General features: G+C 42.5%; 1 protein-coding gene across 3 annotated transcripts in view; it reads left to right on the top strand.

Moving 5' to 3' along the window:
* Positions 1 to 23,905, top strand: part of SAMD12 (sterile alpha motif domain containing 12) — a 389,349-nt gene extending 365,444 nt beyond the window's left edge. For 2 of the 3 annotated variants that reach the window (XM_019642111.1, XM_019642113.1), the window contains one exon: positions 9,167 to 9,625. In XM_019642111.1, coding sequence (XP_019497656.1) covers positions 9,167 to 9,189 — 23 coding nt within the window. In that variant the 3' untranslated portion in view covers positions 9,190 to 9,625. Of the gene's footprint in view, positions 1 to 9,166; positions 9,626 to 23,836 lie in introns of those variants that run through there. The other variant, XM_019642108.1, reaches the window with a different exon arrangement.
* The last annotated feature ends 374 nt before the right edge of the window (positions 23,906 to 24,279 follow it).

Consider the following 24,279-nt stretch of genomic DNA (forward strand, 5'->3'; position numbering starts at 1 on the left):
TGCTAAAGAATGGTCCTCAGACTAGCAACATCGGTGTCCCCTGTAAGTTTGTTAGAAATGCAAATTCACAAACTCAGTCCAGACCTACTGAGTCAGATTCTTTCCATTTGGGGCCCCAAATCTGTGCTTTACCAAGCTTCCCAGGGGAATTCTAAGCACAATAACATTTGAGAAGCGTTAGTCTAGAGACAGACACATCATCAGGTGATTCTAATAGAGTATAATAAAGGCAATTATACAGGTATGAAACTCCCCAAGCACTACAGCCCCAAAGGCGATGTTGGGTATTTTAGTAAACGCTCAATGGAATAAATGTTGTTTTCTTACTTGATTGATAGACGCATGAATCGGCCTGTACAAACTAAATAATACTGGGATGATGGAACATACCTAAGTCCCCAGGACTTTGAATAGGTTGGATAACTTACTTGGGTCTCCCCACCGCTGTCTGCCCCACTCCTAAAACCAAATATTTGGATCACTGCACTATAGTACATCCAGCATTCTTGGTATTTTATCATATGAAGTGAACAAGACTATAAACCAATGTTCCCACTGTCTACACACTTTTCTCTGTCTGAATGATAAATAACTACTATTTAAGTATTGGGGGAAAGATGTAGATTCTTCCATGGATGTGTGCCAAGCTGGCTTTATAAGAATCACTGTGCTGCTTGTTAAACACAAAGATTTCCAGACCTCCCCCTGGATGTCTGAGTCAATGGAAATGGAGGGAGGCTGGACAAAATAAAAATGTTAAGAACCTTTCTGAGAGGAGTCTGATGCAGTCAAGTTGAGAACCTCAGAGTTTTTAAGACCCTGAAATCCAGATAATCAATTTAACCCACAGGCACCAGAGTCAATTTCCAAGAGGTGTTTGAGCCACTTGGACTAGTATAGATGAGCAGCTTTACCTGTAGTGGAGCAGTAAAGGGACACATGCCATGTTACTGGTTTTTTACCTGATATGAGAAAAAGGAGAGGGACAGCTTGCACACAAATGCATTCTTTATCCCTCAGTGTGTGTGTGTGTGTGTGTGTGTGTGTGTGTGTGTGTGTGTGTGTTCCAGCATCACTCATCTCATGAGCTCTGTAAAACTCCCTAGAGAGAGGTGTCAGCCTAAGCCAATGAGGATGCACAGCCAAATGCAGAAAGACTCCTCTTAAGATCAGGAACCAATCACATTCTAATTGAAACAATAAAACCAAGGGCTAAAGGTAGGGGATGAAGACCAAGGCCTTCTTTTCCCATCTGGGTAAAAATAATTGCCTGAAAATGTCCCCATGGACTGGAAAGGGCAGGAAGGTTTGGGACCTCATATTTCCTGCTTAGCACTTCTGGAATCCTGTCATAGCCAGATCAAGGATCACTCACAGCTTAGCCTAAAGGCTGTAGCGTTGTGTTAGGTCATTTATCTCTTCACGCCTTACTTCCTTCAACTGTGTATGGGCTTACCTTGTTTTATAGTGCTTCACTTTATTGTGCTTCACAGATGTTGCTTTTTTTTTTTTTGGTTACAAATTGAAGGCAAGACCCTGCACCAGCAAAAAGATTAGGACTCGCTTTATTGCTGTGGTCTGGCACCAAACCCACAATATCTCTAAAGCATGCCTGCAGTGAGGTCATGGTATTTACCTCCTCAGATTATGGCAAAATGGACACAGGCTCTTAGCATGATGCTAAGCAGGGGTGAGTACTTGATTAATGATAATGCCTACTGTTATGGTCATTGCTATCTATAGACTGTTAGTTGGGGTTCTCCAGAGAAACAGAACCAATAGGAGATACTTGTTCTCCAATAGGAAATATATTTATTTATCTACTTGTATATTGAGATAGAGAAATCTATCTATCTATCTAGAGAATTATTATAAGGAGTTGGCTCACACAATTATGAAAACTGAGAAGATCTGAGATCTGCAAGCTGGAGACCCAGGAGAGTAGACGGTATAAGTTCTAGTCCAAGTCCAAGTCCAAAGGCAGGAGAAGACTGAGTTCCAACCCAAAGATAGGCAGGAAGAGCACATTCTCCCAACTCAGCTTTTTGTTCTACTCAGGCCTTCAGTGGATTGGCTAGGCCCACCCACATTGGGACCATCTGCTTTACCCAGTCTACAGATGCAAATGTTCATCTCATCCAGAAACACTCTCACAGCACACCCAGGATAATGTTGAACCAGGCATCTGGGCAGCCTGTGGCCCAGTCAAGTTGACATATAAAATTAACCATCACCAAGTCATTGTGGTTTCCAATTTACTAGGGGTTAGGAGAAGTCCCGGGTTAGTTTGTATGCATTATCTGTTTTATTGCCCTCAGCCCAAGTCCTCTGCCATCCTGACACTCACCTGAGATTCTGACCTCCAACTCCACACAGCCAGGGCATAGTTGACTCCTTTCATCATAGTCTGGGGCAAACACTCCTCCCCAACCTGTAAGGGGCAGGAAGTGGCAGAAATGGAACCAGTGTGCCTGGGAATGCACCTGACTTCTCCCACCAAAGGGCTGGTAGCAGAGTTTAGTCTTATTGCCACATAAATCTCCCTTTGTCCTTCTTTTATCTCCTTACTTCTCCCATCCATGCTAATTAATTAATTGAGCATACCTGTTTAAATCATCCAATCTTGATTCTTATAATGGCATGCCTGTGAGGGTTCTAAAAGTTAGAAATGATTTAGTATTAGAGGGTTTGATTACATTGAATATAAAAATCAAATAAAATGAGCAAATGATGAATAGAAGAGGGGAGTGAGGTTTGAAATTAACCTTATTTCCTGCACACACAAGAGGCACACTTAAGTTGGTTTTTATCTTGGCCTATTTTAGGAGTGATATATTTGGCTCAGGACCAGGGATAGAAGATAAACAAGGACCTGTATCCTCTAAACCAGCAGTTCTCAACCTTTCACAGGGGTCGCCTAAGACCATCGGAAAACACATATTTTTGATGGTCTTGGGAACCAAGACACTGCTCCTCTATCTATCTCCAGGCCCACATGCAGATACGCCCACATACGAGTACCAGGTGACCTCTGTGAAAGGGTTGTTCGACCCCCAAAGGGGTCGCGACCCACAGGTTGAGAACTGCTGCTCTAAACCAACTTCAGCATTATTGACATTTTGAGCCTGATAATTCTTTGAAGTGAGGGACGGGGAGGGTCTGTCCTATGCATTCTAGGACCTATACCCACTGATGCCAGTAGGACTCCCCAAGTTGTGACAACCAAAACTGTCTCCTGACATTGCCAGATGTAGCCTAGGGGGCAAGATTGCACCCAGTTGAGCAACACTGCTTGAGACATGGGAAAGGTTTTAGACTGTTAAATAGGCCTGTACCAGCTTTCTCTAGGTCAAACCTCTTATTTGCGGTATTTCATGTATAGGATTCATGTTTGCTAAGCACAATTTCATACAAACACAGCCACTTACTTTCCCTTCTACATTCCTGTTGGAGTTAGGGGATGCGCTTCCCTAACACATTTCTCATTGAATCAGGAATGTGTTGCAGTGAGAATGGATCTGTGTTCTAGTCCCAGCTCTATTCATCTAGCATTATGATTGTGACAAGTTAATGAACTTGGCCTCATTTTTTCCAGGTGTGTTACAAGGATAATGCAATTCAGGCCTCCAAGATGGCAGTGAGGATTCAGTGAGTGACTGCCTATAAAACTCTACTTGGCTCATCGTAGTGACTCAATAAATGTTAGTTCTGGTTATTATGGGCTGTGGGGGGGGGCACCGGGATCTCACTGCTTTGGAATGTGCATCTCGTACCTGATACAAATACTCCAACATCGAAACGTAATTCAGGTCCACCTCCAAGTCCTCAAACCTGAGTCACATAAAAGACACTTACAGATAGAAGATATGGCCCTTCTCTTTGAGTGGAAGACACTAAACAACCTTTTCAAGAGATGGTGCCTCACTTCTTCCCTTCAGCCCGTGAGAGGTGGGGCTTCCTGCACACAGATCTTCACTCTTCCCCAAACACACCAGTTTCTTCAGCCCTTTGCTGCTGGAGTGGGGCAGGGAGAGCCGGACATACCCAGTTCTCACCTGTGCTTGAATCCTCTGCCAGGCTGGCCATGGCCTCCCAACCAGTCCCTTCCTGCCTTTGAAGTGAGCTCCCCTTATCGTGAATTTGTCTGTTAATGACTGCACCAATCTGGGGGAGAGTGGAAGCCAGTGTGTGTTGACCGTGGCCTTGGCAGGCAAGGACAGTGTTATCTGTCTCCTGAGGGGTGCAAAGGCTTGACCTCCAGGCATGCTGTTTCTTTTCCTGGCCACCAGCTATAGCATTAGGACACTGACCTCTTTGTATCTCTAGTTTCTCTAGGAGAGTTTGGGGATTTGTGGCAATAATAATAATAATAATAATAATAATAATAATAATAATAGTAACCATCATTTAGCAGATATTTACTCTTTGCTGAACCCCATGCAGAATGCTTTCCCTGTGAGCCCACTTTATCATCACAGCACCCCAGTGAGGTGGGGATTATGATCACCTTTTAATGGTGAAGACATTGAAGTTTAGAGAAATTCATGTTTTGACATCATATAGCTGGGAAGGAGGGACCCTGAGATGTCACCCTACATCCTCCTGAGGACAGAGCCCATGCTCTGAAGCTCATGGCCTAAAGAGACCGGCTCCCAGATGCCTAAACTCATAATGTTGGCCCATCAAGTAGAGATGTGAGCAAGAGCCCCATGCTATTTGTTAGCGGCATGTCATACATGGCCATCGCCATGTGATGCCCAGGCTCCTTGAGTAGCCAATCCGTACATGTAGGGAAAGAAAAAAGAGCAATGCCCCTCTTTGTATCAGACCTGAGCTGTAGAAATGAATCTCAAGTAAAATTAGGTATTGCATTAAACAAACAAACAAAAAAGAGAGAGAGACACAAAACTCTGCCTCTCCAACATCATTCCTTTCTTCATTAACTTCACAACTGTTTATTAAGCACTTTCTGTATACCTGGCACTGCACTTTGTGTTTAGGAAGACACACAACAAGATGACATGGCATCACCCGGAAAAAATTTAGGAGGAGCGATAGGTACATTACAATAAAGTGCTCATGGAGGGTTTGGTGGTAAACCTTTAAAATCCCGTGATGGCATATGGGGGAAGTTGTCACCTGGCATCCAGGGGGGAAAGAAGGCTTCATATGGAAAGTGACACATGCGGTGATCTTGAAAAATGGAGAGGTTAGTGGGTGCATCCTAGGCAGGAGGAAAGGGTGAGCAAAGGCTGCAAATTATGTAGTTTATCCGAGGAGGAGTCTGGGATGGCTGAAGCCCAGGGGATGGAGCCCAAAGCATGTACCTTCTCAGAGATCACACGCGTCCCCCTGTAAAGAGCCAGAGCCATGTAATGCAAGCTGCCATTTTGCATTTTGGCCTCGTGTAGCTTTTCCATACCTGATTCCTATTGCAGATAACAAAAATCTCTGGCAAAATGAAGACAGCAGAGCCATCACTGTACATCTGTGGCAGAAAGACAACGGTTCAAGCCTCACTCTAGCCACATACCTGTACAAACAACCTGAGTAAACAAAGGGCCTCTTACTCCCACATAAAGCCCAATTCATTGGTGACACATTCAGAAGAAACACAAGTAACTGCAAAAGCATCAGAAAGCAATGAATAGTGATTCCTTGGGAAGATGGTCAAGGGGGCATTATACCATAGCACACTCTTCTGTTTGGCCACCCCTCTTCTAAAAGTCCCACTCATGGGGCAGCCGTCACCCCAGATCTCCTACGTCACTCCCTAATCTCCAGTTTGTCTCTCTGTGGCCTCTACTTCTGGGTGTATTCATGTCTTGTAGGGATATCTCTCTGCTTTTTCTAATATCTCTCTTTCCAATATAAATTAATTTAGCCTCCAGTTATCTTCCCTGCCCACAAGGGCCCTCCATTGTGCTGATTGGGCTTATGGATAAATACAGAATTCTACTTCGAAGATGGGAGAGTGGGAAAGGCTCTGAGTACTTATACTTTATACATTTGTCCCTGTTACTCCTGCATGTCACTAGAGTGAGACATACCTGATTCTGAGAACAGATTTGATCTTCTCAAATTTGTCATCTTGGGCAAATAATCCCTCTAGACCTCAATTTCCTTATCCAAAAAAATGGAAACAATAGTACTGATCCTAGGAAGCGTACTGGGGAACCACAGGTGAAAGAGCTTTAACGTATAAGGGGCTCAGCTTATGTCCATGGTAATAAGTGTTATTGCGTGCTAAAATTAGACACATCCGCTTTCCATCAGCTAGTAGAGGCTCACGTGGACAATATGTTATTTGAAGAAACAACAACTGTGATAAACCCAATTCCTGACTTGGGATCCAAAGTACAGTAATTAAGTAGAGTTCACTCTTTATTCTTATTATTCAGTTTTAAATTTTATTTTGGAGGATATTCTTTTTTTTTTTTTTTTTTTTTTTGGGGAATTGGGGAGGGGAATAGTCTTGGGGAATTGGGGAAGGGGAACATTGTGATTTTCTAGGACCCAGCTCAAGGTGCCATGTTCAGTCATAGTTGTGGAGGGCGTAGCTAGCTCAGCTCCAAGTACAGCCGCCATCTGGCCCCCCACTGGCAGCTCGCAGTCACTCAGCTCAAGGTGCTATGTTCAATATTAGTTGCAGGTGGGCGTAGCCCACCATCCCATGCGGGGGTCAAACCGGAAACCTTGTTGTGAAGAGCACATGCTCTCACTAACTGAGCCATCAGGCTTCCCATTGGCAGCTCAGTGGCAGCTCAGCTTAGGCGCAGCGCAGCTCACTGGCCCATGTGGGAATCGAACCAGCGGCCCTGTTGCTCAGAGCTCGTGCTCTTAAGTTAATTCTTAACCAACTGAGCCACTCAGTCAGCCCAGCAAAAATCTTAAGGGTGGTATACTCTCAGGGTTCTAGAAATCTCTGTTGTTGTTCCCGGTTGTAATCCTCCCTGGCAGGATGACCTGGGCAGAAGATTTTTACTCATGTCAGCTTCCGTCCTCCCTTCCATAATACAAAAGTATTACCTCTTAATGAAATTGTGAAGTATTTATCTTCACGGTAGTATTAGTGAATGAAAACCATCATGGATACTTTAGTTAGCCAATGTTCACAGTCAAATCTGCACCTTGCTGAGCCTACTTTTTGCTGTTTTGCAAAATATTGTGACAATAGTAAAAAAATCTAATGCCTCTATTATTTCACTTACAGTGCTTTTCTGTGATATGTGTAAGTTTTATATTGTAGTATATCATAACTGTTTACCATGTTGCTACATAATCATCATAATTATTACCTTAATGGCCATGTAAACATCCATCTTGTTAATATATCGTAATTTACTTAACCCAAATTTTCAATAGGAGACTGGCTGTTTTCCAATTTTTCCACTGTTATAAATAATCTCTATGTTGCATATTTGTGATATAGTTTCTTTCATTTTTTAAGATTATTTCCTTAGGATATACTCCTAGAATGGGATCACTAGTCAAAGAATGTGAATTTTTAATAGTTTTTAAATAAATTGATATTATTTTTCCAGTTTACAATGCCATCAGCAATATATTAGTATTCCATTTTCATGACAATGTTATCAATAATGTGTATTATTTTATATTTAACGTGCTTCAAAAGTACCTTATTTTCGTTTTTGCATTTTTTTCAAAATAGTGAGTTTTAATCAAACATTTGCTTATAAATTGTGCATTCTCTCTTATTTTGAAAAGCCAATTTTAAAACCAAGGTAGATTTTTTTTTAACATCAAGAACTCTTGCTATCTTCTTCCACTGTCCAATGGTTTTGTATATTAAATAAAGCTCCTATTGACATTTTTCTGAGCAAAACATTCAGTTGCACTCCTATATTAACTAATAAACGAGGACGTATATATAAGAATTATAGGGAGAATCCAGATAAAGTAAAGGGAAATGAGAAAAACCAAGGTCAAAAGCGGGTTGCAATTCAAGTAGTTCAATCTCTGGCCAGATGTTAATGACTTTCTCTGTCTAGTCTCTAGCCTACTCAACCAACCTAACTTTTCAACTGGCAAACTCAGGAGCTCCAGCCATACTGTTTCCAATATTTCCTTGTAGATTTTATCCCAGGAAAGCTTCCTGATGAATGAACAACCGCCAGTGGCCCCCTCCCCCCAAAAAACTGCCTTCACACCATTCCCGGTCTGATCTTGTTCCAGATCAAGTAAATGCATGAAACCCCATCAAATATGAAATGATTTCCCAAACCACAGCCCATTGGGGCTGAATGCCAGTTCCAGAGACCTGGTGTTGCCCTTGCTTTCAGGTGTCAAAATATAAAAAAAATTTAAATAAACAGAGCCACTTTAAAATGGAGATGGCGCTGCCATGCCAGAGGAACTACCTTGCACGTCTTATGCCTCAAACCTTGGAATCTTAAAACAGAGGAAATAAACTTTGGACTGGGCCTAATGAAACATTGTGCCTCCAAAGAACTGTTTGCAAGGATATATGATGACTACAGACTAATGACTACCAGACTGAAAATTAAAAGCATTGTTTAGAATTAGCATTGCTATGTTAGCTTATCTGCACCAATATCTGCCTTCTAGTGATGTAATTGTTCCCCTTCCCTTTCTCATAAATACCCTTTTGCCTTTGTCTCCTAATAGGACTGCTATGGGCTTCCACCTGAATTAATGATTCCTGAATGGTGGTTCTTATTGATCTCAAATAAATGCTTATTGCCTCTCATTTTGAAAGGCCATTTTATTTTTAGGTCAACATAGGCAACTTTGCCTATCCCTGAGATGGATATCTTCCATGCTCTGCCAAATGGTAGAAGGACATTTCAAGAATACAAGCCATTTGGGGTCGGCCAAGTGGCTCAGTTGGTTAAGAGCTCGCTCAAGAGTGCGAGCTCTGAGCAACAGGGTCGCCGGTTTGATTCCCAGCCTGAGCTGAGCTGCCGCTGAGCTGCCAACAGGTGGCAGGATGGCTAAAAAAAAAAAAAAAAAAGAATACAGCCATAATAAATTTGTCCTAGAGTTGAGGAACCAGTATCTTCACAAGAGCTTTCTGTTTAACTTAAGGATGTACGGGTTTGTTTGAATAGGATAACTGCTACCTGCCAGTTCCTGGAAACATGAGGAAATAACGTGCTGTGTTTTCTCCTATTTCCTCCTGCAGCCTCACCCGAGGGTTCTCCATAAACTTGGTTAGCCTTCCAAGCTGCTGTCCTGCCAGTTGATACGAACATGGCCTGTTCCTCAGAGAAAGACTAACTCATGGCACTGCCAGAAGAGATTCTTGGAGCATTCACAGATTAACCAAATTAACTGAAAAAAAAAATTAAAAACAGCACCCATTCAGTCAAGATTATGGGCTTTGGAAAAATCTTAGTTTGCTGTGGATTTTCAAGTGTGGTGCATAATCTACAGTGCCAACTCATTCCAAGCGGCCATTGGCAGACCACTAGCTGGAGAACTGCCTCCAGCTCTCATCACTGTGCATAACTCCAGCTCCCTTGAGGGGAGCTGTCTGTACCCTTCACTAGAAGGCCTGTTTGAGCATGGCAACTACTGGATCCTTTTATTATGTGTGCAGATGGCATGATGTGTTAGAAAAAAAATTACAGCAGTTCTGCAATCTCACTGGATGTGTCCCCCCTACTGTGCCCTGGTCGGAATGTCAACATGTCTAAGTTGTGTTAGTGATGAACACCCTGAAGGTGTTGTGTCCAACTCTTAAGCGCTTTAGAGGAGAACGCGACGCTGAACCGAATCAGCATGTGCAGTACATGTGAGAAAACAGGTGTTTCCTTTTTTCTTTATAAACCTTGTCCTATTTCTGGCTCAGACTGTCCAAGACAAACTCTGATCCTCGCATAGCCCCAGTCATTTGTGGTAGATTGGTGTAAATATGGCCATGATACTGTTAGATTTTACCTCTTGACACTTCACTGAACTGGATTGCTTGTAGCACCAAAGGGATGGAGAAGGGGGCCTGCTGATTGTAATATCTTGGCTCCTGTTTCCTCACACCGAGGCACAACTTACCACACGCACATAAAAGTCCTCAAACATGGGAGGCTTCTTTTTGGCCAATGTACATATTCCTTCAGTCTACAGAGAGTTCTTTAAAGAAAAATAGGAGGCCTTTTCCTCAAAGACCATGGTGGGTTGATGGTAGGGGCAGCAGAATGCGGTTTTGCTGTGTGATCTGATTTTAAGACGTTGGAAGATTGTCTAGGTCTCGAGAAGGAAAAGGGTCCAACCTGATGCTGGGTTCCTTCCTCAATAGAGAACCTACTAGCCCCATTTAATCCTTTCTGGGAACATACCTACAACTGATTTTATTTTACTATTTTTACAACAAAGCACAGAGCTGGGAAACAGGTCAATCCAGTTATCACTTATCTTTAAACATTAGAGAAATGTCCATACTGACTGACCCTACATAATACTCTAGCCCTTTTTTTTCCTGAAAATACAAAGTTGACTGAATCAAACACTCAGCAAAGTATGTTCTGTGTGCATGCCATGACCTCATGCATCAGATATATATACACACACACGCACACACACACACACACCAGGGGTGCCAAAAAAAATGTATACAAGTGGACACTTTGGCCAACGTTGTTCAAGCAGTAGTTTCCGTAATCAGAAGTGTCTGGATACTGATGGTAACCACTTTGAGCACCTCTTGTAGTTGCGGAAGTCAAATGTGACTTGCATTCATCTTTTTTTATTGGTATATGTTGAGTATTACAATTTTAATACAGTTTTCCTTTCTTAAAATGTGTATACATTTTTTTGGCACCTGTATGTGTGTGTGTGTGTGTGTGTGTGTGTGTGTGTGTGTGTACATATTAACTCTGGGACTCTGCCAGCACACACACCCATTGTCTACTCTTCCCAAATCATGCTGCCCCTGTAGGGGGGTCTCAGGAAATGCACAGCTCACTGAAAACTGCCCATTGAAAAACAGGCTGTAAACTGAAATTTGGAAAAGTGACAGGAAGGGGTGAGAGATCCAACTGTGATTTGGGTGATTCAGCCATCAGGATGACTCACCACAAGCACATCAGGCTGTAGTGCCAAAGAAAGCGACTTACAAGAAGGAACTCGGAGGCGTTTCAGTCACCACCAAGACCTGGCTCTCTTGTAGGTTAGCAACAGGACCAGCAGGACCTCAGCAGACCAGAATTCTTTACAAATTCAGCATTAGGAGGCCAAACCCTGGCTGCCAACAGCCCTGGACATAACATCCGAATTTCCACAGCCCACCTCCTGAGTTTCAGTTCCAACAACAGGGCTTCTTCCTCCTTTCAGTCCTTCCTTTATTCAGCAAGCATTTGTTGAGCACCTACTATGTGCCAAACATTGTACTGGGGTAGCAATAGTGTACAAGGCAGACTCTTCCTGCCCTTCTGAAATATCTCCTCCTCTCAGCACTCTCTCCACCTCAGCTTTTCCACAAGGAAAACTGCATTCAGACGGCATTCCTCCCTGCCCGAGTAACCTGGAGAAATGAACGTGGCAGCAGGCAGTTCCCTGGCCTGAGGAGGTGGGCATGGGGAGGAAGAGGTAGTGGACAGCACCAGGCCACGTATATGGACCCTTCATGCACAGCCAGCCCTCCCAGGGCCCAGATGGAACCGGTAACAGTTTTGCAAAGCAGCTTTCAATTGCTTTCCTTGATATCCACCCTAGTCCCCTATATCCCCATTCTGTATAGAGTCACAATGGCTCACCCTTATGCTGGATTCTCTGAAACTCCAATTCTAAAACTAATTAATCCCAGGAACACAGAATTGGGCTGGATGAATCCAAAAGAACTACTGCCAGGTGCTGAGACACCGTCACTGGGAATTAATTGGGGTAGCCAGGGACCTTCTGAGACTATCGCTAACGCCCTGGGAAAGCTGGACATGCTTGATGGCGCAGATGTCCGTTATGTGATGGTGGTTCCTCCTCCCTTACTTTGGCTTTTGCAAAATATGCTCTGAACAGTTACATAAGTTGAGTTCCCTAGCCCTTTTTTTTTTGTTGTTCTTTAATTTTATTTAAAAGAGTGCTGGGAAACTATGCAAAGTTGCTAAAGGTGGATATGAGAAAGGGCAAAAAACAAGACAATGAAAGAGCCAGACGGAAGATGACTCCTCTAAAAATGCCTTAAATCCTGGCACATACCACATATTTGCATATGAACTACTACTGTTTTCCAAACTGTCGACCTCTGTTTGAAATCATTTGGGGGGATAGTTTTGGAAATGTGGTGGCATAAAACCTGAGCAGTCACTAGCTAAACCAGGAACATGGAGAAACGATGCCATTTGCAGGCTCAGGATTCTCTGTTCTGTGTTGATCCACAGTTACCCACGGTTACTTCCTACTGGCTGTACCTTTTTCACAAGATGTGTGTGGGAAATTTTACCCCCCAGAAGTTCAGAAATGGCTGGGGTGAGTTTTGTTTCGTAGGAAGCAGGTGACAGGGAGGTAGGAGATACATATTTTGGTGTCTAAGGGCTGCAAAATGTTGACATTTACCTTTTCCTTAAACCTGTACTACACCTTCTATGATAAGGCTGACACCCACACCCATTCAGGAAAGGCACTCTTGGGAATGAACAGAAATGAATAATGATCCGACTCCCCAGGGTGCCAAGGGGGATTAACTTGTTCTAGCTGCAGAACTGAATTTAAAATATGCAAAGCATCATTCCTCTGCTAGGGTGAGAAGCAACTCACTTCAGTAGATGTACCTAGGGGGGCAAAGACCCTGCGAGCTGTCTTCCTGGGTAATGACACATCTTCAAATCCCTGCTCAGGCTGTGTGAAGTGTCACCACACACCTGATTGCTACCTCCACAATATGAGCAAACAGCACAGGGGTGTCTCCAAAATCACTTCTCAGTTGCCCAGACAGAGGCCAACAGCCTTTAGTTCTGAGGGAATTCTGCCATTTTTAACATTCAAGGGGAAACAGAATATCAACCTGATGTGAGAATATAAAACTCAGGATAAAACTCTCAAATGGATTTACCCCCTTGTGACTTCCAAATGCTTTCTTTGTCTGCAACCGTCACGTAATTGATTTTGGATAGGAACACTCACAGAACAGAAGTTTTCAAAAAACCCGAAGCACTTTAGCTTCACCAAGACCTCCTCTTCCCAGCGCATTAGCAGCTCCATCCTTTGTGATGTTTTTCTCTACATTCTTTAGAGCAATTTTGTTACTTGACAACTAAACTTAAAGCTGCTGTAGTCTCTTTTTGAACATCTAATCTTTGAAAATGACATAAATTTCTTTATGCCTTAAAGGCGGTTTTTATTCACCCTTTCCCACAGCCCTCTCCATCCCATTTTTTGCTTTGTGGATTTTTTTTTCTTGTACTCTCTTTCTTCTTTCAACATAGTTCTGTGGGTAGATTTCAAGTATTCTGTAAAGAACTCAAACAAAAAAAACCAGACATCTCCTTTTTTTTTTTTGCCCAGTACTGACTATTATTCCTTCTGAGGCTTGATCTTGGTGAAAGCTTGTTGCCCAAATGCCCGTGGGACATAGATTTTCATCTCTAGGGGTCACTGGTCAGTGCTACTAATCAAAATGAGGCCCAGGAGATCATCAACAAGGACAGAGTAGGAGACACATCTGCTCAGGGCACAGCTGGGGACTCTATTTCATAGACAAGCAGGTCCTGCCCCTCAGCCTCCTGGGATCTGCATCGAATCCTGTAGCCTGAGAACCATCTTAGGAATTCTGCTTTTTCCACGTGCATGATATCTGGCTCCACTGCACAACTTCAAGGTTAAAGACGGCCTCATTTCCATTATTTTGTCCTGGTGACTTTCTCTAGTGGGGACATAGGGAGCATTGTTTTGAAAGCTAACCACCTCTGGGAAGCATAAGGAAAGGTTCGTGCCAGGCATAGGGAGGTTCTGCCACAAAAAAAAGCAAAATGGTACATCTTGGATGTTCTCATTTGGGAAGATGGCTGGAGAGAGCGGGTCTCAGCGCTGCTTTTCATCTGGCCCTACAGGGAACATTCTAGGGAAGAGCTCTTTTCGTAAGATCGAAAAATTTTAGGGTGCCATTCACCAGTGACAAATATAAAGGAGATATGCCATTGCGTATAGGTCCAGTTTGAGACCAACAGCACAAAGACAGAGAAATGACTTCCACAGAACAGCAAAACCAGGGCGTAAGAGGCTTTGGAAATCAGGAGTTTCATGAGCCACATACGGCTGCTGCAAAATCTTGAAGAGCTCTAGGCATTCTTACTTCAGAGCGTCCTTTCCCCGACGACATCAAACCCTAAAAGGCAACAGCCACATACACCTAATAATAAAATTTCAAAGTAACCATATGATGTGCATTGAATTGCAGTTGACCAGTTGACAATAGTAAGTGTTGCGGATGCTTAGACATTATCTCTGATTGTATAGCATTCATTTCATATTTGGAATTCATGATCTGGGGGTGTCATTTGTTTAATGGCTTGTTTTGTTGTTGTTATTTGTCTTCCATACCTTACATTTTTACAGAAGCCTTAGAAAGCCTCTGACCCCCAGGCCTTTTAGCCTGAAGAGGAACAGAAAGAGCCCTACTGTGGGGAATGACAAGAAGATGGTTAAATTCATCCAGAGTTGGAGATACTGATACCTGAAACATGTCAGACACTGCAGCTTCTGCTGGTTGCCTTCTACATTGCGTATAGCCTTTTAAATGTCAATCATGTGGAACAGAGGAAATAAATGGACTGCTTTCACATGGCTTTGCCACGTTAGCATGTGCACATAGCTACCAAACACAGAATTCTAAGCTGGGTTGATGGACCAGGGCACACCAACCTGTTTTGTGTTGATTGCATTGAATCACCACCAGCACCCAAATTCTATAAAAATGGATTCAAATGCTTTACTCTAAAAACATTCTGAAACAAGAGATCCTTAATAGACCATTATGTCTCTCAGGGTGGAGGAACCGATTTTTGTGACATAACCTTGAAGAAAACGTGGCTTGCCATTTAATGCCTCGAGCGTCGGGTGGAGATCGGTCCTGTCCCATTCCACCACCTGATGGTGGTCTCCTCCCATCTCCCCCGACATTAGCCTGGCCTCCCTCCAAAACAGCACGAACACCATGAAAACACCTTTTGAAGCTCTAAGTAGATTCGCTATTCAAGCATAATTCCCAAACTAGGATTTGGATTGAGCACTGCCACGGTCCTTGATTACATGATCCCTAAATCAATTCTAATTCTTTATATGTATTTCCGGTAAATATATTTTTTTAACCACAATCAACTGTATTTATGTTTGCACTGGGAGCTGCCTGCCAGCGCTCTGGCAGCTTTTAACAATTCCCATGCCTACGTCCCATATTATGTATTGGAGAGTAGACCAAGAATGTGTTTCCTCAGCTGCAGAGGTTTTGAAGTGCATAACCAGCTTCTTTTTCCCATCAAAAGGCCCCTATTTATAGGTGTAAGTTTAAAGAGAATGGGGGCAGGGAGGAGGGTGGATATTCATGTTTGAACACTGGGACTTTGTCCTTTTTTCATTGTAATTTAACTTCCACCTCAAATCACCAGAAAGAGAAGCTCTACCCTCTTCAGCGAGCGATGGCTCCCCAGTGGGAGTAGTTGGGATTCCACTTGCGTAAACTCATACTTAGGCAATTTGAAATCTCTCTGGGGCTCTGAATGATCTCTCCATCACTACCTTTCCTCCACCAATAGAAAAACGCTCTTCTTCCAAGGCCATGTTTGAGGAAACATATGGGTGAGCTACTGAAAAGAGTTCACAGTGCAGAGAGCCGAATAATGCCAGGGTCTTGACTTTGCCTGGTGTGGGTCAGGATTGGCATAAAAGCAGCTAACTCATCTGCTGAAAAGCCAAGCCAGAGCAAATGTTCGGAAACTAATTCCACCACAACTCTTGTGCCACTAAATCGTGCTACTGTAGTTCTAATTCATCCAACTGTTTGATATCATTAGGCAATAAATTAAAAGCTGCATACAGAATTTCAGAAAAGATCGATATTGTAACAAAATTACATACTGAGAAAAGAAAATATTGATCTGTTGTGGTTTATATATTAGCGTTTTCCTTAAAACGTTGTGGACACTGGTACTGCTCTGATGAAAGGGAAGATGTTTCAAATTCAAGAATACTTGAATTCAGGAGAAATCACCCATCTCTATGGGCCTCTGCTCATCTGTTTGGGATGCTAGCTGTCCTGCCTCAGCAGACAGGGTTGTTTGGAGGCTAAAATGAGGGAGGGGTAGAAGCTGTCCTAGACCACCAATATCTGTGCAATTGTCATGACAACTGGACTATGGGCTTTGGTCAGTGAGTCTTTTCTCTTACTTTATGCCCTCTCCTCATAGCTGTTATTACCAAGACTCCATTCTGGGATTTTAAAAAGTAAAAGAAAGAATATAAAAAAGTAACAATCAGTATTTTATACACACACACACACACACACACACACACACACACACACACACTTCTTCCAATATATGGAGGCTGGGCTGCAAAGCCCGCAGCCAAGACACCCTTTTGCCTCCACTTCCCCACCTCCCGAAGGTTTGGAGCATGGCGACCTCGCTAAGTGACAGAGTCTTGGGCTTGGCTTAATACAGGCAAAGACTGCCAGTCCCAGGGTTGGAGAAGATCAGTGAAAGTGTGAAGCTGACACATTGAGGGTCACAGGAAGCAGAAGCCATATCAAACTTCTTGATGAGCTACTGTATATTAATATTTCTTCTAGGAAAGGAAGAGGAAGAAAAATCACAGAATGTGAACTGAACATAAGACCAGTGCTCTCGATAGCCTGGGGGGGGGGAAGAATCTGATTTAAAAAAAACACAAAAAACAGATTCACGTTTTTAGAAACCCTAATAAACATGGCTACAAAAGCACAGTTCTTAACACAAAAGCCTATGTAGATGGTAGACATTTTTATAGCTTCCTTAAGTGAGTAGTTAAACCAGCAGTCTGAATTCTCTTAGTCCCCTAAGAGTAGTTAATTAAATAGGTATTTTCCTTATTCATTGCCCACAACTGTGGTTTGTTGTTTTTTTTCCCTCTATGCACCCTAGAAAAACCCCAAGACTGGACTGAAGGGGACAAAAAGCAAGTTACATGGTTAAATAAGAGTGCCTTTTCTGTTGGATGTTCATTTTAGTTCCCTGGATTCCCAGGGCATACAATGTTTAGAAACTTTTTTCTCTAAACATAAGAATTATTGTGCACCACACTTTTGAACCACCGATTTCCATATCTTAAGCAGCTATCAACTTGCCAATTCCCTTTGGGTCTCCTTTATATTTTCTTATGATGTTTCCTTCTATTTTGGGTTGTCCTCAAAAAGAACGGGGGTCATGATTCTTTTTAAATTGATCGAAATGAAACTGTACAGATTTTTGCCCCCTTGTACCTATGAGCATGATCTCTATCAGGCTTGAAAATCTGCTTTATCATTTTGTACATTTGACTGTTTTGTATTCAGCATTACTTGATTCCTTCTGTGCATGGCAATGTATTAAAATGTGGGATTTCTATTACCGTGTAAAAGTGTTTTGATTCTGATTTTCAACATATATCCTTGGAAAAAAATTACATTAAACTTTTTATTTCTATTTTCTTCAGCTCATCAGCTTTGCAGAAGAAAAAGAAAAGTTAACAGCATTTCACTTTCCCTGAGTTAGCTAATGATGCAATTCATGGTGGAAAATTGTCCTCAATTATGCTGTGTTTCCTGGAGAAATAATATATGTGAAATGAATTGGTGGCCTCCCTCCAGCTCCCAGCACACAGAATTCCCCCAGCACCAAATCCCACCAGTGAGATCGCTATTACTGTTGAATGCTTTAGTGTTGAGCACAGCTGGGCAAACCACACAATTTTCTTCATCCCCAGACATGGTAACACCCTAGCAAGAGATGGGACAGCAGTTCCTGGCCCACCAATTTACTCTCGCCCTAAGGAGCTTTCAGTGCATGTAATGGCATGATTGATGGCATTTCCCAGCACCTCCATCTCCATCTCCCTTGATGGTAACCAAGGTAAAGCTATTATCAGTAGAGATGCCGACCTTCGAATAACGCCTGCCCAGTAGATCTGGGATTAGAAACCAGTTCTCCCAAACAGCTCTGGCGCAGTGCATTTCCTAAGTCAGCGAACATCTGGATACACTCCTCTCAGCCGTGTATCTACAAGGTGCCAAATTTTTTCTCAAATTGCACTCATGCACAAAATCCGCTGATTAATACGATGCACCAAATATGAACAACAGACCATTTTACCCACTCTAAACTACCATTTTCACCCTTTCTTAAGGAGACATTGTAATGAGTACTTAAGGCCACTATGACTTTACTGAATAGGATGAGTTGCCTGAACTTGTACTAGAGACATACTGCTTTCCCAGAAAGGAAGAGGCACTTATAAATTGCAGGAAAAAGAAAGAAAACACCCATTACCTTTTTCATTACATGTTTACTGTAAATCTAATTTGTGTTTGCTTTTTTTTTTCCAGAAAAAAAAAGTTCCAAAAGCAAAGCCTGTGGTAACCTTTTATTTATTTATTTATTTATTTATTTATTTATTTATTTATTTATTTATTCATTCATTCATTCATTCATTATATATATATTTTTAAGATTTTTATTGGGGAATTGGGGGGATGGGAACAGTGCTGGGGAATTGGGGGAAGGGGAACAGACAAGTTGCTGTCCTTTTGTTCTTCAGTCTAGTTGTGGAGGACGCTGCTTCACTGGCCCAAGTTGGCACCATCATTGCGCTCTTCCCGGGTGAGGCAGATCAGTCGCCGGCTTCTGGACGGCCGCTCACTGCGGCTGCTGGCCGCTCACGCTGGCTGCTGGCTACACACGGTAGCCCATGGCAACCCACTGCCACAGGGGCTGCAGCCTACGCCGTCGCCAGCGACTCATGGCAGCCCAGCTCCAGGTTGAGCTGTGGTTCAGCATCTTAGCTGTGGAGGGCAGTGTCACTGGCCCTCATATGTGGGATCCGAACCGGGGCCCTCTGGCATCCCAAGCCAGTTCTTAACCATCGCGCCACTCGACCAGCCCACCTGTGGTAACCTTTTAGATTAGCAATGTATAAACCTCCTAAGTCTGTCTATAAACCTTGTAATTCTAAAAGCACAGTTTGCTCCCATTTGCTTAGTCATCCAGACTAAGAACTCATTAAAAAATGGGGGCAGCCTTTTTTATCAGTTACCTTCTTTAGAAGATGTAAAACAAGAGCCTCAACACCCAACATTCTCTTCGACTTGACCTTTCTTGGATCATTTCTGACCATCCCATCTCTTCTTCTTGTCTCCTTCTCTTGTCATTTTCTTTCCTTTTCTCTGTCAGTTCTCTCTGTGCTTTTCTGGATACCTTTTTCTGCCATACCTTCCACTCCTTCTACCTCATCCCCTTCTCCCTTTTTCCTTCCCATCTCAATCTCTCTCCTCTAAGCCATCTTACCCTTCCCTTTATTTTTCCTCTGTGTAGGGTAGGGAACTTATTTGTATTTGATCCTCATCTCTTGGCACATAATAATTGCTCAATAAATGTGAGGTGAACTTGGTGCCACATTCTTCCCAGCTTATTATTCTCTTTCTACGGAGTCTAGCAACCCCTACCAACACTTCATTAAGCGAATTCACTCATAGTAATAAAGACTAAAGCCAGATTCGTTTTCTGAAGTAGGTGAAAGCTTTAGGATAGTAGGTTACCTAGGTAGCTTTAGGTAGCCCGTGCTGAAAGTAGGCAGATTCTCCTAGATACCACTTTGCCAGTTCAAAGAAGTGTGCATGCCATCTCAGTGTGTTGGGAACTCATACTTACCTGAGTAAACATGGTGGCCATATTTGGATCAAGGACAGTGATGTTTGTGAGAAGCTCAGATGAGGCCACCAAAAAATTTTGTTGACCTAAGATCATTCACAATCTTAGGATCTTATAAAATCCCTCTTTGAAACCTAGTCAATGTACACTGCAGTGCTAGATATTTTGTGCTAGAGAGTGCTGTCCCCAGTGGAGAATGTCTCTTATGGTGATTACGAAATCATTTGGATTGTTAATACTTTCTTTCACATAAATCTATTTTTATGGCATATAGATATATGTACATTGTAAAATAGCTTTTCATTACTATTCATGTGTACCTATGTTAAAAAATCAACTACAGAAAAACAACAAAAAAGCTTTTATAAAGACAACCACACTCTTCCATTTTTTGTATACAACTGAGGAGATATAAGGTGGGAGTGGATAATTAGAACTGTATACAATTGTTTCACAAGAGCCCATGTCCCCATTCTCATGAGAAACAGAAAACTTGCTAGGGTCCTGTTTTGTTTTGTTTTCTGATACCTCTGTCCTTTTGGTCATGTAGCCCAAATATGATTAAGTTCCCCCATTGCTGAAGCCCTAGAGGGAAGTCCAAGAGGGAAATAAAAATGTATAAGAATATTTCCAGATTTTACTTTGTCCTTCTTGAAACTTCCAAAACAGAATGTGTGAGTGTGGGTGTCGGTGTTACACAGAAAGTCCTTTTAAAACCTTTCTTCCCATCTGTGCTACTGTCATTATCCATCCAAAGGAAGCTACTTCCTTTTCTTACCTCAAAGCTTCCTCCTTCTGTCTTGCTCAATCCCTAACCAAGAACTGTCCCATCCACCAGACTTTCCTGGTTCTCGGCTTCCTCTGTACCCTCTTTCTTTCCATTTCCATTTTTGTCTTCTCACTCACAGTCCTTTTCCATGCGATTTTCCCATTTTGCTTCTCCAGCTGTATTTTTTTATACCTATTGCCTTGATTCTGCCTCCTAAAAGCTAGTAAATATTAGCTTTTCTTTAGTGAGCAAGGGAGAGGAAAAGATGTGATAATACAATACTTTTTCTTAATATTCTTCATCAATTTTTCTTAATAGGTCTTGCCCCAGCAATGTACACTAGATGATCAAAAAATGAAGAGTAGTAGAAGGTTAATGAGGCTGCCATTGATGGCCGAATTTCTACCTCCAGAAAGTCTTATGGCTTGAAGTGTTTTTTGTTTATTCATTTAACAAACACGGATGGATCTTGTGTTATTTGTCCTGTGTGCCAGGAACTGTGCATGGTCCTGAGCTAAGTGCTGGTGACTCAGAAATGAAGGACATTTTTCCTGCCCTTAAAGATCTATCACCCTAAAATAAGAGAACTAAGGAGCTCCACAAACAATTTCTTGTTTAAGAATGCCTTATTAAAATGCAAATATGTCTGTAAGGATAATAACTTAAGCCCCTTCCTTCCTGGGGTGTTGGAACTGGGGAGATATGCAAGAATGTCCCATGCCAAGTAAGCTGTGAAACCACAGCATAGGTGCTTTACCCCACTCCTGAAGGCTCCCGATGCACATTAGCATATTAAAGGCTCTGAGAAGTCCTGCCAGAAATAATCATACCCATTTGTTCAGTGCAGCATTTTCAACATTCATTGAAGCATCAACTGTTTTCCCTCAGAGAATACTAACCAAAAATCCATAGAACAAGCGCTTTGCAAATGCTGTTCTAAACCAATCATTAGTTTGACAGCAAATGTGTTATCTCAACCAGGTGAGTCTAAGGACCTTCAGGAAACAGGTGGTGCAACAAATGGGCTCCCAAGAGGGTGATGGAGGCCCAGGGTGAGAAAACGGGCTAAAACCAAACTTGCTAATTTCTATGAATAGAAATAATTATGGAGCAGCTACTACGCGGTCCACACTGGGAGCCAATCACATCATAGCTCTGCCTCCAGCCATGGATGGGAGAGGGGACAAGAGTAGGATGACTTTGGCCCAGGCTCATCTACCTCTGGAGTTTAATTTTCTTTGTTGGAATATTGTCTTTTGGGAACAGATGGACTCCAGCATCGCTTTGCAGAACAAAATGTTAAGCCCAATTATAACTTGGTACTGCCTTATCTCCAATTCTTCTTTCAAAGAGAACTAGGCAAACATTAGAACATCTAGAAGCTCCAGTCCACCGCAGCTTACTCTCCTTCTTAACACGGAAGAAGACTTTTTATTTGACATGTTTTTGTTTCACCAAGTGTTGTGGCTGATTTTCAAAGGAAATGAGACCTTGGGCCACAATTTGAGCAATCACACAACACAAAGGCCCACAGTGGGTAACTTCACCGTCACAAAAGGTATTGATTTTTATTGGTTAAGCCAAAAATCTTTAAAAATGTTTCTTAGACACAATGAACTAGGGGAGGGGAAAAAAGTCATTCCAAAGATTTAAGAAAAAGAACATGTGGTATTAAGCTGGACACTTTGGGTATTCTTCCATTAATGACGCCCTATTGAAAAACTAAATTAGGGGAGTTAGAGAGAGGCTGAATTCAGAACTGTACTTTAAAGAAGGATTCTGAAAGATTCCCACTAACTCCCAGGAGATATTTCTGAAAGTGTGTTGGTGTGTGTGTGTGTATGTGTGCGCAGGCATGTGAGTGTGTGTCTGTGTGTGTATGTGTACAGTAATAAATATGGGGGTGGGAACAGAGGAGGAAGAGCGTGGAAAAGTTTCCAAAAAAGACCTGATTCTCCTTCAGTCAGGTTGACTTCCTCCCTAATGCTGGACAAGACAGGGACATCCCTGCCTTTATCTCCCCTTTGTATTTGCCTCCATCACATTCCAAAATTCTTCAGTGATGCTGCTGGTTGATAATAGAGCAATCTGTTTTCTAAGTTTTTTTTATATTTTATTTCATTTCAAAAGCCAAAAATTGTTACAACGAGAATCGGTCCTGACGAGTATGTGATCATGGTCTCTGAAGTACAATTTAATTGACTTTCACAGAAACAATAGCTATGTTAACTGAGTGCTCACTATAGGTCAAGCATTCTTAAATATATACATATATTTTATTGGAGAGCAGTGTGTTTTTCCAGGACCCATCAGCTCCAAATCAAGTCGTTGTTTCAATCTAGTTGAGGAGGGCGCATATCAGTGGCCTATGTGGGGATCAAACTGGCAACCTTGGTGTTATGAGCACCGCGCTCTAACCAACTGAGCTAACTGGCCACCCCAGTCAAGCATTCTTGTCATTGCCTCATTTAATCCTCACTGTATTCTGTTAAATAGTATTATTCCCATTTTGCAGATGAAGAAATGAAGGTTTATAGGGATTCGATGCTTAAGCCAGATCACAAAACTAACTCAGCCATTTCTGACTGGGAAACACAGAGTCTCAACCATTAGACACGCAGACACACACATTTAGATTACACACATATTTATTGAGCACCTACTACACAGAAGGCACTACGCTAGACAGCCTCTTGCATCAATGGTTTCTGACTTCTCCTAGATCGCAAGGACTCACCTGCCACAACGGAGTATTGCTTATGAGCCCTTTCACTACGTGCTCCATTGCAGAGGTGACATTCCACACTCAGAGGCCTTTTCTTAGCTCCAACTGTGTAGGAAAAAAAAGGTTTTAATTAAAGCAATGAAAAAGAATAATAAATGATAAATTGTATCACATTAAAATTAATAAATTCAGTTCACAAAAGAAACCATTAAGAGAGTGAAAATGTCAGCTTCAGAGTAGAGAAAGAGATTTGCAGTTACATATATTACACAAAAGACTTGTACCTGGAAGATGCAAACAGCTCCCACAAATCAATAAGACTGAGACAAATAATGCAAGAAAAAGATTGATTTTAAAAAAAAGATCACAAGTACTTTTGAAACTCTCCTGAAAGCTAGTGATGCTCTCGTCAAAAAAATGTACCCAACATATAAACCTTTCACATACCTTTTCAGTGGGTTCAGGGACCTTCTAAACCCCTTTCTATTTTAGGAACTCCTGCCCTAAGTAACAGCAAAAAATTTAACTGGTGAAGAAGAGATGGTAGCAGGGCTGCCGAGTGGCTCAGCTGGTTAAGAGTTCGCTTGGGAGCACCAGCTCTGAGCAGCAGGGCTACGGTTCGGATCCCACATATGAGGACCAGTGACGCTCGCCCTCTACAGCTAAGACGATGAACAACAGCTCGACCTGGAGCTGGGCTGCTGTGAGTTGCTGGCGACGGCGTAGGCTGCAGTGGGGCTGCAGTGGGCTGCCGTGAGCTACATGAGTGGCTGGCAGCCAGCATGAGCAGCTGGCAGCCGGTGTGAGCTACCGGGAGCCGCTGTGAGCGGCCGATCAATGACTGGCGACCAATTGCCTCACCGGGGAAGAGCGCAATGATCATACCAACATGGGCCAGTGAAGCGACATCCTCCACAACTAGACTGAAGAACAAA

This window comes from Hipposideros armiger, unplaced genomic scaffold, assembly GCF_001890085.2.
Source record: "Hipposideros armiger isolate ML-2016 unplaced genomic scaffold, ASM189008v1 scaffold_65, whole genome shotgun sequence".
Classification (NCBI taxonomy): domain Eukaryota; kingdom Metazoa; phylum Chordata; class Mammalia; order Chiroptera; family Hipposideridae; genus Hipposideros; species Hipposideros armiger.